Source organism: Herpailurus yagouaroundi, unplaced genomic scaffold, assembly GCF_014898765.1.
Source record: "Herpailurus yagouaroundi ecotype Mexico unplaced genomic scaffold, PumYag 559, whole genome shotgun sequence".
NCBI lineage: Eukaryota > Metazoa > Chordata > Mammalia > Carnivora > Felidae > Herpailurus > Herpailurus yagouaroundi.
The window spans coordinates 1-14,424 of record NW_024412776.1 but is presented as its reverse complement, the minus strand read 5'-3'; the positions used below and the strand labels follow the sequence as shown (position 1 = coordinate 14,424).

The 14,424-nt window shown below is 35.9% G+C and overlaps 2 protein-coding genes across 2 annotated transcripts; both read right to left on the bottom strand.

Moving 5' to 3' along the window:
- Positions 1-7,461: 7,461 nt before the first annotated feature.
- Positions 7,462-9,075, bottom strand: LOC121023535 (olfactory receptor 6C3-like). Its single transcript, XM_040465495.1, has one exon. The coding sequence runs from the start codon at positions 8,432-8,434 to the stop codon at positions 7,496-7,498; it is 939 nt and encodes a 312-aa protein (XP_040321429.1). The 5' UTR covers positions 8,435-9,075; the 3' UTR covers positions 7,462-7,495.
- A 3,728-nt stretch (positions 9,076-12,803) lies between these two features.
- On the bottom strand, positions 12,804-14,420 carry LOC121023536 (olfactory receptor 6C1-like; the record flags this gene model as incomplete). The annotated part of the gene is made up of 1 exon (XM_040465496.1): positions 12,804-14,420. A coding segment is annotated over one exon (612 nt), but the record flags the coding sequence as incomplete, so codon positions are not given.
- Between the last annotated feature and the right edge of the window lie 4 nt (positions 14,421-14,424).

Here is a 14,424-nt window from a genome sequence, read left to right as displayed (position 1 = left end):
CTCATTTTTGAGGAAACAAAATATTCTTGCATAAAGGTATACTTGATCTGCCTCTCATGTATGTTCCATTCTCATATAGCAGTTAAACAGTGATTCTAATAAGTGATTGTAATAAGATCCCTGAGGATATTTGGCATGTAGACTTTTCCTACAAGCCCCAATTATTAAATTAGTACTCCTATTTCTTATATTTCCCCAAATTTATCATCATAGCTACTCTTATGTTTGTTATTTCTGGATGACATAGTACATAGTAAGACAAATCAATGTGTTGTCTCACTTCTTTTACTGTCAAATGAGTTCCATTTTCAGAATAAATTTTTTTTTAGGTCATCATGACTCGATAAAACAAATAGGTACCTACAGATTGTATTGCTGGAAGGAATCCTGTGCAAAGCAAAAACAAATATATACTTAGAATAAATACCTCTTCTGAAGGGCACATTGTAGTCCCCTCCATGAAGAAAGGAGTCTAAACTTGCTAGTTTTCTGTAAGGTAGTTGATTATTGCCTCTAGCATTTGAGCAAAATCAAAAGCTCAACATTCGTCTCAAGCACTCACAGGTTTGACATCCAGGTAACGTACACATAAATGTAATCATTGCCCCATAACCATATTTTCCATGAGCCTGCTAATCAAATATTGAAGTAAATGGTTTCAGAAAACTGAATAGCTTTCACAAAATGGGTCATGTTATCCTCGTTTCAGATGAGTATTTGTTAATAAGTCACTTGGGACACAAACACCTAAATAACCTTAAATAATTTTTTTAATGTGAGGCGCCTGGGTGGGTTAAGTGTCCAACTTCTGTTCAGGTCATGATCCCGCAGTTCATGAGTTTGAGCCCTGTGTTGGGCTCTGTGCTGACAGCTCAGAGCCTGGAGCTTGCTTCAGATTCTGTGTCATCTTCTATTTTTGCCCCTCCCCTGCTCTCTCTCTCTCTCAAAAATAAATATAGTAAAAATACAATAAAAACAGCTTTTTAATGTTTGTTTATTTTTGAGAGACCGAGAGAAAGAGAGCAAGAGAAAGCAAGCCCGAGTTGGGGAGGAGCAGAGAGAGAGGGTGACACAGAATCCAAGGCAGGCTCTGGGCAGAGCCCTACACGTGGCTTGAACCTACCAACCACGAGATCATGATCTGAGCTGAAGTCAGATGCTTATCAGACTGAGCCACCCAGCCTCCCCTAAATATTCTGATCCATGAGCCTACTAATCAAATATTGAAGTGAATGGTTAAGGAAAACTGCATAGCTTTCATAAAATGGGGCATCTTATCCTCTTGATCACTATAAATCTCTTTTCAGACGAGTATTTGTTGGAAAGTCACATGGGCCACAAACCATATTCTGGTTCCACTATGAGAGGCTCATTCAAGTACCACTTTCCTAATTCTCTTTGTTATTGATACTCTGATATTTCTAAGCCCCTTGCTATCCAACACATCATTGACTAATGTTCATGAAACAGTATAACATCTTACGTCTAACTAGCTGTAAACTTCTTAGAAACAAGGACAAGATATACCCCTTGAATTTTCCCACTGGAAAAACATTGTACCTAACCGTGGTTTAGGGCCCTTCCTAAATGGGATTCATTGACTCAGCAGATTATCTGTAGCAATTATATTATATGAGGTAGAACTATCTGTGAAGCAGGCTCAGTTTTTCTTCCTCTAGTAACTAGCCATTTTAAATTAACCATGAAATTCACTGTATGCATGTCATAAACCTGTAGGGTCATTCTTTTTGTTTGTTTGTTTTACTTGTGATGTACTTGTTAATTTTTAAAAATAAATCATGTATCGTACAATTCACTCATTTAAAAAAATTTTTTAATGTTTTTTAATTTATTTTTGAAGGAGAGAGAAAGAGAGACAGAGCATGAGAGGGGGAGGAGCAGAGAGAAAGGGAGACACAGAATTCGAAGCAGGCTCCAGGCCTGATGCGGGGCTCGAATTCACGAGCCGCGAGATCATGACCTGAGCCGAAGTCGGATGTTCAACCGACTGAGCCACCCGGGTGCCCCTACAATTCACTCATTTGAAGTATTTGTTAGTACGTTCAGAGAGTTGTAGAACGATTACCACAATCAATTTTAGAGAATTTGTATACCTAGAAAGAAACTCCATACCCATTATCAGTCATCTCCATTCTCCTCAGTCCAGTCAGCCATAGGTGATCACTGTCTACTTTCTGTTTCTAAAGATGCATATATTCTTTCGTTTTGTAGTTTTAAGTTTTTAAATTCCAGTTAGTTAACATGTGATGAATCACTAAATTCTCCTGATGCTAATATTAGACTATATGTTAACCAACTGGAATGTAGAGTCACTCTTAAACTGTAACAGAATACTTTCTGCTTCACAGAGGATGGTGTTTTTCTAGAAACTGATTTGAATCTGCCTTGGATGAAAGTTTGTGATTCCTCATGATGATTCACATCAGGCTTCCATGATAAGACATTATGATTATTGTGGTTGCTGCTGCTGCTGTTAATGAGTAAGAATCACCTCAGCGGGCTGGCCATTTTAATTCTATCCTAGACTTCTATGTTGAATCTCCTAAAACAAAGCAAACTTTGGTGGATGGCCATTTTTATTCCACTCTACACATGCTTCAATATTGTGTAATAACTTGCTCTCATCATTTGAAGACTGAAAGGAGACATTAGTGGTGATATTTAAGGGATGCTTTAATAATAACATCTCCCACTTTAATCATTAACCCCTCTTCCTCTTTTCCTTGTTTTTAAAAAAGGAAAAGGTCATTGTATTTGTTTCAACTCTTGGTGTCTTAGGGAATAGAGTTTAGAGGCTAATGAGTAGCTTGAGCATGATGTGTGCTTTCCAAACTATCTGTATCATCAATCTATTGATTGTAAACTCCATATTAAGGAATTTATGGCATTTCAGTTTTTTCTTATAGGTTAACTTTGAACCATGAATTCAGTAGTCACATGAGAATCTAGTGGAACTTTCCTATCTATCTAAGGTGGCGGAGCAAACCCAGAATTTCTGATGGATGCACTCATTTCAAAATTCAGCACAATGCAATCTTATGTCTCTTCTTTCTTGGATACGTGCCATGAAAATCCATCCAAACATAAGTTCCCAAGTTTATCTTAAAATAAGCTGTCCAAAACAGGTAAAAATTTTCAATATGTAATATGCCTTTTCCTTTTGGTTTTGTACCTGCTTACCATCTCCTGGGTAATACTAGATCCTGATACATATTATAGGCCAGAAAATGGTCTAGGAGTGGTGAATGTACACATAGAAAAAATTTGAAGCTAACTCCTTCACGTGAGGTAATTATAGAGGTTCTAAGTGATGCAATGGTCACCTTCATGAAGTCGAGGAAGATGGTTCCTTCTGTTGACAAGGGAGTCTTGGTGGTACTTTCACATGCAGGAATGGAGAGTTATCTGAATCCGCAGAGATGCCTTCATTCCAGTGATCAGCTCCCAATTGATTGATTTTTCCCAATCAATGCCCTAGCATACACATAAGACATGTGCAGAGGCTGTGAATTAAATCAACTTGATAATTAAGGGAACCTGTAGGATTTAATATTAGTTATGTCATCTCTTCAGTTATGAGACACTTGAAACATTAACATTGCATTTCCTTTCTTTAAGCTGTCCGATGAATTTGGAAGCAGCCAGCTCCTGCATCAATCCTCCTACCAATCTTATTCATCCTTGCTTTTAGTAGGCATTTACTTCTAGGTGAGTTCTTGTTAATGTGTCAGTGTGGACTACCAGTGTTTCATTGTTTGATAGAATCATTGCTGATTTCAGACCAAACCAGATTAACAAATTGATTCCAGATTCTTACTGCCTTGAGAGTATGTTACCTGGATATGCTCTCTATATATCCAGTGCAGTTAGTTGCAGACCGCAGAATTTATTGTAATTCATTAAAAATGAATCTGTTTACAATAGAGTAATATATGGCTTAAGGAATTATTGAAGAGACCTGTAGGCAGATTTTAGCCTGGAATGATCTCAAAACTGTTTCAAAATATTGAGTCTTCACAGGGTCTTCTCCTCTGTAATCTAGAACTATTTCTACAAATTTGGGTCATCTGCTATGATCTATATCAGCAGTGTAGATGCTTAACTACAACAAAGTCTAAAATTTGTATCTTTTATGAATATTCCTGATTGGCAGAACTAAAATTACATTTAGAATCGTAGCTTCAAGGACAATTGATAATGTAATTTTTGCAGTCCTTGCATAGACATAGGTATATTTGACAGAATGTGGAACATCAAAACATGTAAGTTCATTAAAATGTTTCACAGTGGGGATATTCAACAGAGAAGTCTCAATTATTACAGCAATAAATCAAGTAAGCATTATTGTAATCTCTAGCTTACAGATGAGGGAGTACCACACAATGCACTGTAGAAGGACACTTATCCTGCAGACACTGTTGTGATGCATAAAGCCAAATTACTTTTGAGAAAATTGCATGTGCTATAGGACATTTAATTAAATTGACATTATTGAAGATAACAGTAACAGTTTTAATAATTAGACACTTGGAAGGTAACAGGCATGTTTGTAATTCTTTTGTAAACCTTGTCTAAGTAAATATTTACAGCTACCACATGATGAAATTCCTATTATTCTCCCTAATTTTTATATTAGGAAACTGACTCATTGAGAGTTTAGCTAATATTTCCAAGGTCGCACAAGTGGAATTGTATTTGTGGGGACTATATAGAATGAATGATAGAGTAGATGAACTGCTACGATGACCTTAAAAGTGTGGGGCGCCTGGGTGGCTCAGTCGGTTCAGCGGCCGACTTCGACCCAGATCATGATCTCGCAGTCTGTGGGTTCCAGCCCGGCATCGGGCTCTGTGCTGACAGCACAGAGCCTGGAGCCTGTTTCAGATTCTGTGTCTCCCTCTCTCTGCCCCTCCCTTGTTCATGCTCTGTCTCTCCCTGTCTCAAAAATAAATAAAACGTTTAAAAAAAAATTAAAAAAAAAATCTGCCTCAAGAAGCCACCGATACATACTAAGTAAATGATGTTGTTGAGTACCATTGTTATATTTCAACTGTTGTCTATATGAAAGCATCTCAAGTTAAAAATGTGATACCCGTGGGAGTCATAGGGGTCCATCTTGTATCTTAATGAATAAAAGATAGGATTTTGCCCTAAATATGTCCACAGTGGAGCTCCCAGGAGGTAGTCCTATAAAGAAAAGATAGGTCCTGTCTGTTGAGGAAGGCATTTAATAGGTGATGATATTATTTTAAGGGTTATAGCAATTTCTATGGGTCTGGAAAACAAGGAGTCCTAGAAAACCCAGACAGAGAAGCTTATTCAAATAAGATATCAGAGCAGAAGAATGAGAATTTCAAGGCAGGAGATATCAATAGTTTAGATAGGAAGTAGGCATTTTGACACTTTCATCCATTTGTTGATTTGTTAAATTATAACAAATATTTGAGTAAATGACTACACTACAGTAAGCCCTTCGGTAGGCAATAATGAACAAATATTCCTTTTGCTAGAGAAATGCTCATAGTCTGTTAATATAGTCAAGAAAAATGAAATTCTAGGATATTGTGAAAACTTCTAACCATATTGATAAGCATACTGTACAGGGAGGCTCATGTGATTCTATAGGACTGTAAATTATTGCAATACACGTCCAATTTTATAGATGGCGATAAAAAGGCAATGTGAACATGAGAATTTTAGCACTGGAGATCTCCCCTCAGAGAGAGATGTAAGGCATGATGAACACTGCAAAGTTCTGATATTTAAGAATACAAAGGTTTACTCTGACTCAATTCAGAATGATGGAGAATGACTAAATAATATCTATGAGTGAGATAATAAATCGTCAGTCACATAATTTATGATTATGTCTGTGGTTGTTGATGGGGATAACTCAGTGCTCAAACAAAAAGGACAAGAGCCTTGCCAATGAGATACTACATTCATTATCATACAGTTCTATGTTATATCTGAGATTACCAATGGAAAAGTTTGGGAGTCTGAGTTTCTTTGGTTAAAGCAATTTTCTGGTTTTAGGTGTAGGGATCTAACTTTAATTCCAAGAGGTGCTTGTCTTCTGAATTGTTAATTTCTGAGAGATGTTATTTTGGAGACAAATCCCCATAAGTCAAGTGTGGCATTTTGGTGGACTTATTTGGTACTCTTGTGAAAGTAAGTACTTTTGTGTACAAAAATAGCATCCTATTCTTAAATTGTAAGTTTTCTTGTAATGTTTATATTGTAAACTATCTCTCTTCCCCCAGGAATTGGTACAATGGCTTAATTGGGGGGGCATAGCTTTGATCTGAATCCTTGCTCTAATGTGTATTGGCCATATATATTATTTATTTACCATGAATTTCTATGTTTCATTCTTTAAAAGGAGGAGAAAACATACCCAATTGAGGGGATTGTTAAAGTCTTAGAGAGGTAGATTAAATGTTTAAAATAGTTTAAAATATATAATATTTACATGAGGAAAGTATTTTTTAATTTCTGGAGGTATGTGATCTACCTAAAGAAAAATACCTCTGACTAAAAAAGAATAGTAATTAAGATTGTTTTTAATGTTTATTTTTTTAGAGAGAGAGAGAGAGAGAGGTTGAGCGGGGGCGGGGCAGACAGAGAGGGAGACACAGAATCTGAAGCAGAGAGGGAGACACAGACTCCAAGCTGTCAGCACAGAGCCCAACACCGGGCTTCATTTTCTAATGCTATTAATGCTTTCAGTTACTGGAGAACTTAGGAACTGCAAGATCATGACCTGAGCCAAAGGTGGATGCTTAACCGGCTGAGCCACACAGGCATCCCTGTAAAGAATAGTAATTAAAAGTACCTCATAAAGTTGTTGTCAGGATTAGATGTTTCAATACAAAGAAAACAATAGATCTGGAGTGTAGGAATTGCTGGAAAATTTTGTTATCTTCTACCCCTGTCTCTCTTGCTTCTCCGCTTCCTCATTAGCATCTTAATTATTATCAGTAAAGATTTTTAATATGTATGAGTTTCTAATCTTTTAAAACCTTTAAATAAATATTTTATTCCCAATCCCCTGATGATTATGTTTAATTGATTTCATGGAAATGACAAATAGAATCAAAATTTTCTAATGACATTCATTTCTATTAATAAGAAAGAAAAGTTCAGAAATCTGCATGTACTCCTTCACACTTACCATCAACCTAAAGCCCATGTCTCTTCAAAATCAAACCACTCCCATTCAAAATCATAATCATCAACCCAATTTTATTACTTCATTCAAATACATTTGAATAAAACTTTTGAATGTACAGAAAATTCTGACACGGTATTCACATTATCAAATTTATTGAGTTCCATGATTGGGAAATTGTAATAGGGGGATGGAAAAAAAGGGGGAAACACATAACCCGAGTAAAGGAAAGGGAGTTTTGAGAAAGTGTGAATAACAGAAAACATTTCCAAGCACTTCATTCTTGTAATGCTACTAATGCCTTCAATTACTGGAGAAAAACATAACCTTGTGGACAGTATCCTTAAAGGCTTGCTTTACTTGCTGGTTCCTCAGGGTATATATAAATGGATTCATCATAGGAGCCACAGAGGTATTCAGAATGGCTACTCCTTTGGTCAATGATGCCTTCTGTTTTGCGGAAGGGTTGGCATACATGAATATGCAGCTTCCATAAGAGATGGAAATGACAATCATGTGAGAGGAACACGTAGAAAATGCCTTTTTTCTCTGACTGGCGGAAGGCAGTTTCAGAATTGTTCTGATGATGAACATGTAGGATAGAATTATTAATGCCAAAGTGAAAAGCAGTATGACTATTGCAGAGTAAAAGCCAATCACTTCTAGGAGCCATGTGTCTGAGCAAGATAACTGCAAGAGGGGAAAATAGTCACAAGCAAAGTGATCGATGACATTGGAGCCACAGTAATCTAACTGGAGAAAAAGAATAACTGGTGGGAAGATATTTAAGAATCCTGCCAGCCAAGCACGAAAGACAAGTAAAATGCAGACTCTTTTGTTCATGATGGTTGCATAATGTAGGGGTTTACAGATGGCTACATAGCGATCATAGGACATGGCAGTGAGAAGATAAAACTCAGTTATACCCATGAAGATGAGGAAAAACAACTGAGCAGTGCAATTATTGTATGAAATTGTTTTGTCTCTGGTGACAATTGTGCCCAGAAACCTAGGAATACAGACAGTTGTAAAGGATATTTCTAATACAGAGAAGTTCCTGAGGAAGAAATACATAGGGGTCTGTAGATGGGAATCCACCAAGGTGAGAGTGATGATGGTCAAATTTCCAGTGACACTTAGTGTATATGTGATAATTAAAAAGAGAAAAATCACAGTCTGGAGCTCTGGGTCATCAGATAGCCCTAGAAGAATGAATTCTTTGGGTACTGTGTGGTTTTTCATCGCTGATCCTTTTTCCCCACTTTTGAACAGAGAATGTATGTTCCCCTATAGAAAATAAAAGAGTTAAAAGAAGATTGAGGATAGGATATAAAATCTTAAAATATCCATGATGATGAATAATCTATGAAAGCCAAAAACACATATTCCCCTTCAGCAACTCTGTCCAATTTCTATTGGACCTTACATTCAAGTAATAACATGATCTGAAGTTAAAGATTGATCTTTTATTGTTGAGTGTACACAATCACAGGCCATGGATTATAAAAAATGTCTTTTGGTAACATTTAAGCAGAAGCTATTTCTTCTAATGTTTCAAGATTAAGCTTGTAACTATTCTCTTTTTTATAAAAACATAAAAATATTCTAATGATTTTTCCTTTACCTCAATATTATAAAAACTAGTCTGGATTATGGATAATCTAAATATAGGATTTGAAATCTTATAGGAGTGATTTAGGCTGCCCTCACATTTTATATTTTGAAGCTACATAGTTGAGGGAACTTTCACAAGATTAAACAACTTGTCACTATAGTAATCATCTCACTTAGAACATACATGTTTATCCATGGGAATGTTTTGTTCACATTCTCTCATAAATCACTTTTTGAATAAAATTTTTTTCTTTTAAGAGAGAGAGACAGACAGAAAGGCCAAGTGGGGATGGGTAGAGAGAGAGGGAGACAGAGAATCTGAAGCAGGCTCCAGGCTCTGAGCTGTCAGCACAGAGCCCAACGTGGGGCTAGGATGCAGAAGCTGTGAGATTATGACCTGAGTCAAAGTGGGAGACTTAACTGACTGAGCCACTCAGGCGCCTCATCTCATAAATTACTTTCTTAAGGGTTTGATTGATGTTATCTCTCTCTTATCATTTGTTTCCTTGTCTGATAAAAGGCCAAACAGCCAAGAAGGTACCCTTCTATTCCTTCTATTACTAAAATAAATAATATCCTGGAAATAGTTTAATTCATATAATGCCTAACATTTTTTTTTTTTTTTTACAATATTGTCATGGAAGATAAACATGTAGATAATCAAAATAACACACCCTTTCCAGTAGGGAATTAAAAAAAATTATTATCATTTTTTAATGTTTATTTTTGAGAGACAGAGTACAAGCAGAGGGGGAGGGAAGGGGCAGAGAGAGAGGGAGACACAGAATCTGAGGCAGGCTCCAGGCTCTGAGCTGTGAGCACAGAGTCTGACGCAGGACTCTATCCAAATCATGGACTATGAGATCATGACCTGAGCCCAAGAGGGCTGCCTAACTGACTGAGCCACCCATGTGCCCTGGGAATTTTTTTAAAAACCCTACTTTTATAACAGAATATGATTTCAAGTTAGAAAGAAATGGACAATCCAAGATTTATTTCTGTGTTCCTCCTTTAACATTGTATTAATAGTCTCTTGGTAGTAAACAGTTATTTAATTTTTAATATTGAAAAGTTTATAAATCCCCAAACATATACAAATAATATTTTTTGAAGATATTGGTATGAAATGAAGACATATATATTGAATGAAAAATTTACTTACTCTGGTTCTTCTGGATGATTTAATCTCAAATTTTGTCGTCTGATTTGCTTAAATATTTACGTAATTTCAGAGCTGCTAAATTGAGTTAGCAAAAGACTTGGTTTCTATTGTGCTCTCAAAAGAAGTTTGTTGTTTTAGCTTTTCCAAGTTCTTAAGGATCATAATTCTCTTTGTTGGTAGATTAATTTTATGTGACTCACAATATCCTTCATTACTGATACTATGAATTTCTGAAAACATTTTATTATAGTACAACTCATTCTGGCTTTTCATCTCTTATCAAGCTCCATGTACTAATTCAGTTACACCTGGGTTGGCTAGTAAAGTACTCTCCCATTTGCCTCTTTTCATAGAGTACAACACACTGATTTATTAAACCATTTTTCTTTCTATTCATGTAAACATTTGACATCAATAATTTGTAATTCTGATTATACATCTGTAAAATCTAAGTAGTATTTTCCCTAGGTTCAGGGACTGCTATATTTTGCTGCAAATGCTTCTTTGAAAAATAGAAAATAAGGAATGTTCCTTTCAATGTATACCATGCAAATGGAACTGGACCTATTTAACTATGTCTTTTTGTTGGCCCAGGGGAATTCATTAAGTAAACTGAGTGCCAAGGAGAAGAATCATTAAAGATACAGGTGAATCATTTTTATAAACATTGATTAAGAAGTATAAAAGCAAATTTATGAGGTAAATAGGCAAATACCTAAACAGAGTGATAATGAGTGTGTGGGAGCTGGACTTGGAATTCACCCTTCTGATTATACAAGGAATTCACATTTTCTACCAGAATCTCTGGACTTTTCCTCAGTAGAATTGGTGTCCTTATATCCTTTGAATTCTGGCAACCCCGAGAAGAATTCTTTAGCAGAATGAAATGTTAGAAAATGCTGCTATGGATTTCTAGTGTGACTTGATTGCCTTCTGAAATGGACAACCTATTAAAGACATGAGAAGATTTATCCCTGTATTGGCCCTTTGAATTTAGGGAAACCCTTCCCAAAGCTCCGGCTAATGTGGCTTTTATTGCCTTTTGACTACTTTCTTTCATTATGTTATTTACTTCCATTAAATCCTTGTTTATATTTGTGCATATGGCATCTTTTCATTGTGAGAATATTTATGAACCAGTAAAACAATCAGTCAGTTGAGACTCTTGATTTCGTCTGGATCCATGATCTCAGGGTAAAGAGATCTAAGCCCAGGCTCCGTGATGAGCCTAGAGCTTGCTTGGGATTCTCTCCTTCTACCCTTCTCCCCCACTCATGCTCTATCTCTAAAATAAATGAAAAAAATTATTAAAGACTTTCTCTGAAAACCTTAACTGACATCATATTACTAAATAATTCCAGTGCATATTACTAATTAATTTCAGTGATACATTATCATCCTTTATAGGTAAGTCCCCTCCCACCTCTCAGGATGTCTGACTGGCCTCCTACTTACTGAGCACCACCATTTAATTGAACTATTTTTCTACAAATTAAATCTATACTCTCAGAAGTTTATCAATTGACAGATGATGTTGGATCTCATATATTATTAAGTGTAGCCCAAATAGTTGTAAGAATTTTTCTATGAGAAAAACAAGGGTTTGCATCCATTAGAGAATCCATTGCTACCATTAGAAAGCTCATTAGGAAAACCTTAACTAGAAATGTTATAACTGATTTCATGAAAAATCAAGGAAATAGATTTTTACGTAGTTGTCAAGTGTCCTAATGTAAAATAAAAGAAAAAAAGAGCACCAAATGCATTAGAAATATTCAGTTAATTATTTCTTTGTCATTCAAAGTTGTCTAGTTACGATGAAACACACATTTTATTTGAACATTGTTTTAAAAGCTAAATGTCATGTGCATTATTATATAAATAGTATGTGGTTCTGTTGGACAAAATATTTAGTCAGGGCTCTGATTGCTAGGACACTGGAGCCATTCTACATTATTTAAACTTATTCATTATTCAAAAAATATTTATTGAATACCCACTACATGGCAGACACATGTTCTAAATGAGGAGGAATAGTGACTTCCAGTAAATGTTTAACAACTGCCTCTCAGTGAGTAGAGGTGAGGAGCCCATCGGTAGAGTTTATCAATTTTTCAGACGTAAAGTCTTGCACCCTGGCAGGTGATGTGGCCTTTCTGAATGCAGAATTGAGGAGACACAAGCACAGTTGGCTGTTGGGAAGTGTAAAGGCAGGTCCCAGCACAGCACTGCTGGAACACATCACTGTGTCTACAAAGTGGGCAGAGATCCCTGCTTTCATGGGGTGAGGGGTATAAGACAGACAATAAGCAATGGACACAATTGACTAGTACATTATATGGTCTTTTGTAAATTAATGTTTTGTAAAGGAAGAGAAAATTTAAAATCTTGGAAGTGGGGAGCCACTAAATTTCAAGTAGTGTCATTGGGGTGGGCCTTATTGAGGGGAAATGTGGATGTCTGGCCTATCCCATGCAGATAGCTGGGAGGGGAGTATGTCAGGGTTAAGAAACATTTAGTGTAAATGCAGTAAGGCCATAGGAGGAAAATAATGTTCTTTGCAAAGAAAGATTTATTTGTTTCTTCTTTTCCAGTAGTTTTAAATGTATTTAGTATTCTTGTGCTAATGCTCTGGATAGAACCTCTAGTAGAGTAATGAATAAAAGCAGTGAGAGTGGGTATGTAACTTATTTTTGTTAAAATTACTTTTTTTTTTTTTTTTTTTGGTGTGAGCATGTGTGTGTGCATGAGAGAGAGAGAGAGAGAGAGAGAGAGAGGGAGAGAGAATCTCAAGCAGGCTCCACGCTCAGAGCGGAGCCCGATGTGGGGCTCAATCCCACAACCTAAATCAAGAGTTGCATGTTCAACTGACTGAGCCACCCAGGCACCCTTAAAATGATTTTTCTATTAACAAAGTCTATTATGAAACAAATAAGGTTTTGCATCTTTTGCACTTAAATGAATTGTATGTGTAAGCTTTCATATCAAAACAGCCACAAAAGGTATGAGAAACTTATAACTTAACTGATTTTCAAAAAGAGCTGTTTAACATCAAGCATTTAAATACATTACTGAAACACAGTATATGTACTCGATCTATATCTAGGAATATTTATTTCTTTAGGCTTTTAAAAGAGCTGATATGGTGTATATGGTAATTATGGAGTTCCAAAAATAGGGGCTGCTTCAAGTTTTTCCTAAGTAAGTGTATATTTATAATTGTGTTCTCAATTAATTATGGCACAGAAAAGTTAAACTCAGTACTTGAGAAATACTTTTAGAGTTCTCAAAAAATTAATTGTTATTTTTTTAATTGCACTTTTTTCGCATAGTTACTAACCATGCTATAAAATGGAGAGGATAGTCTCTATAACATTCTAATAAGACTAAGTTATATTTATGATACTTATATAGTAAATTAAAAGAATGTTAAACATGACAATAGTTTCTGAATTCTTTGAAAGAGTGTTTCCTGGTAAAATCCTAAAACAATTTTAACTCATTGATCTTGGGTCTCTCTCTGCATTTCTTTGATTTTCTTAGTATGATTTTGAAAGAATTGGTATTTAAAAATATTTATAAGAACTGAGGCCAGTCTCATGGTTACAGAGTGGGAAGACTGCTCAAAGGAAGGGAAATGCATGAAAGGTGGATTGGAATTTAAATAGAAAAAACATGTATATATATATATATATATATGTCTCCTCAGTAAACTGCTGGTAATAAAAGTTTAATTAAGAAAAAATAACTCCAGTGAGGCTGTGTAGATATTAATAAACTTTGGAAGGGCCCTACTTTTGTTTAATTGCTCATCATGTGCCTTTAATTATAATAACACTTTTATTTCTTCATTTTTTTTGAGAAAGATACAATCTTTTTTGCCCTGTCCATGAAGGCTCGCTTGACTTGTTGATTCCTTAGGCTGTAAATAAAGGGGTTCAGCATGGGGGCCACTGAGGTGTTTAGCACAGCAACTCCCTTGCTCAGAGACACTCTGTCTTTTGCTGATGGATTAATATACATGAAAATGCAGCTGCCATAGGAGATGGAGATGACGATCATGTGGGAAGAACAGGTGGAAAAGGCCTTTGTCCTCTGACTAGCAGAAGGAATCCTCAAAATTGTTCTGATGATATATATATAGGACAGAACTATTAACGCCAAAGTGAACAGTAGAGTAAACACAGCGCAGGAAAAACCCACAATCTCTAGGAATTTTGTGTCTGAACAAGAAAGGTGTAGTAAGGGGAAATAATCACAGGTAAAATGGTCTATAACATTGGACTTACAGTAATCAAGTTGTATGAACAGCATAAGTGACGGGAATATGATTAAGAATGAAGCCAGCCATGAAGCAAAGACAAGGAGTATGCAGACTCTGTGATTCATGATGGTCGTGTAATGCAGAGGTTTGCAGATGGCAATGTAACGGTCATAAGACATGGCGGCCAGAAGG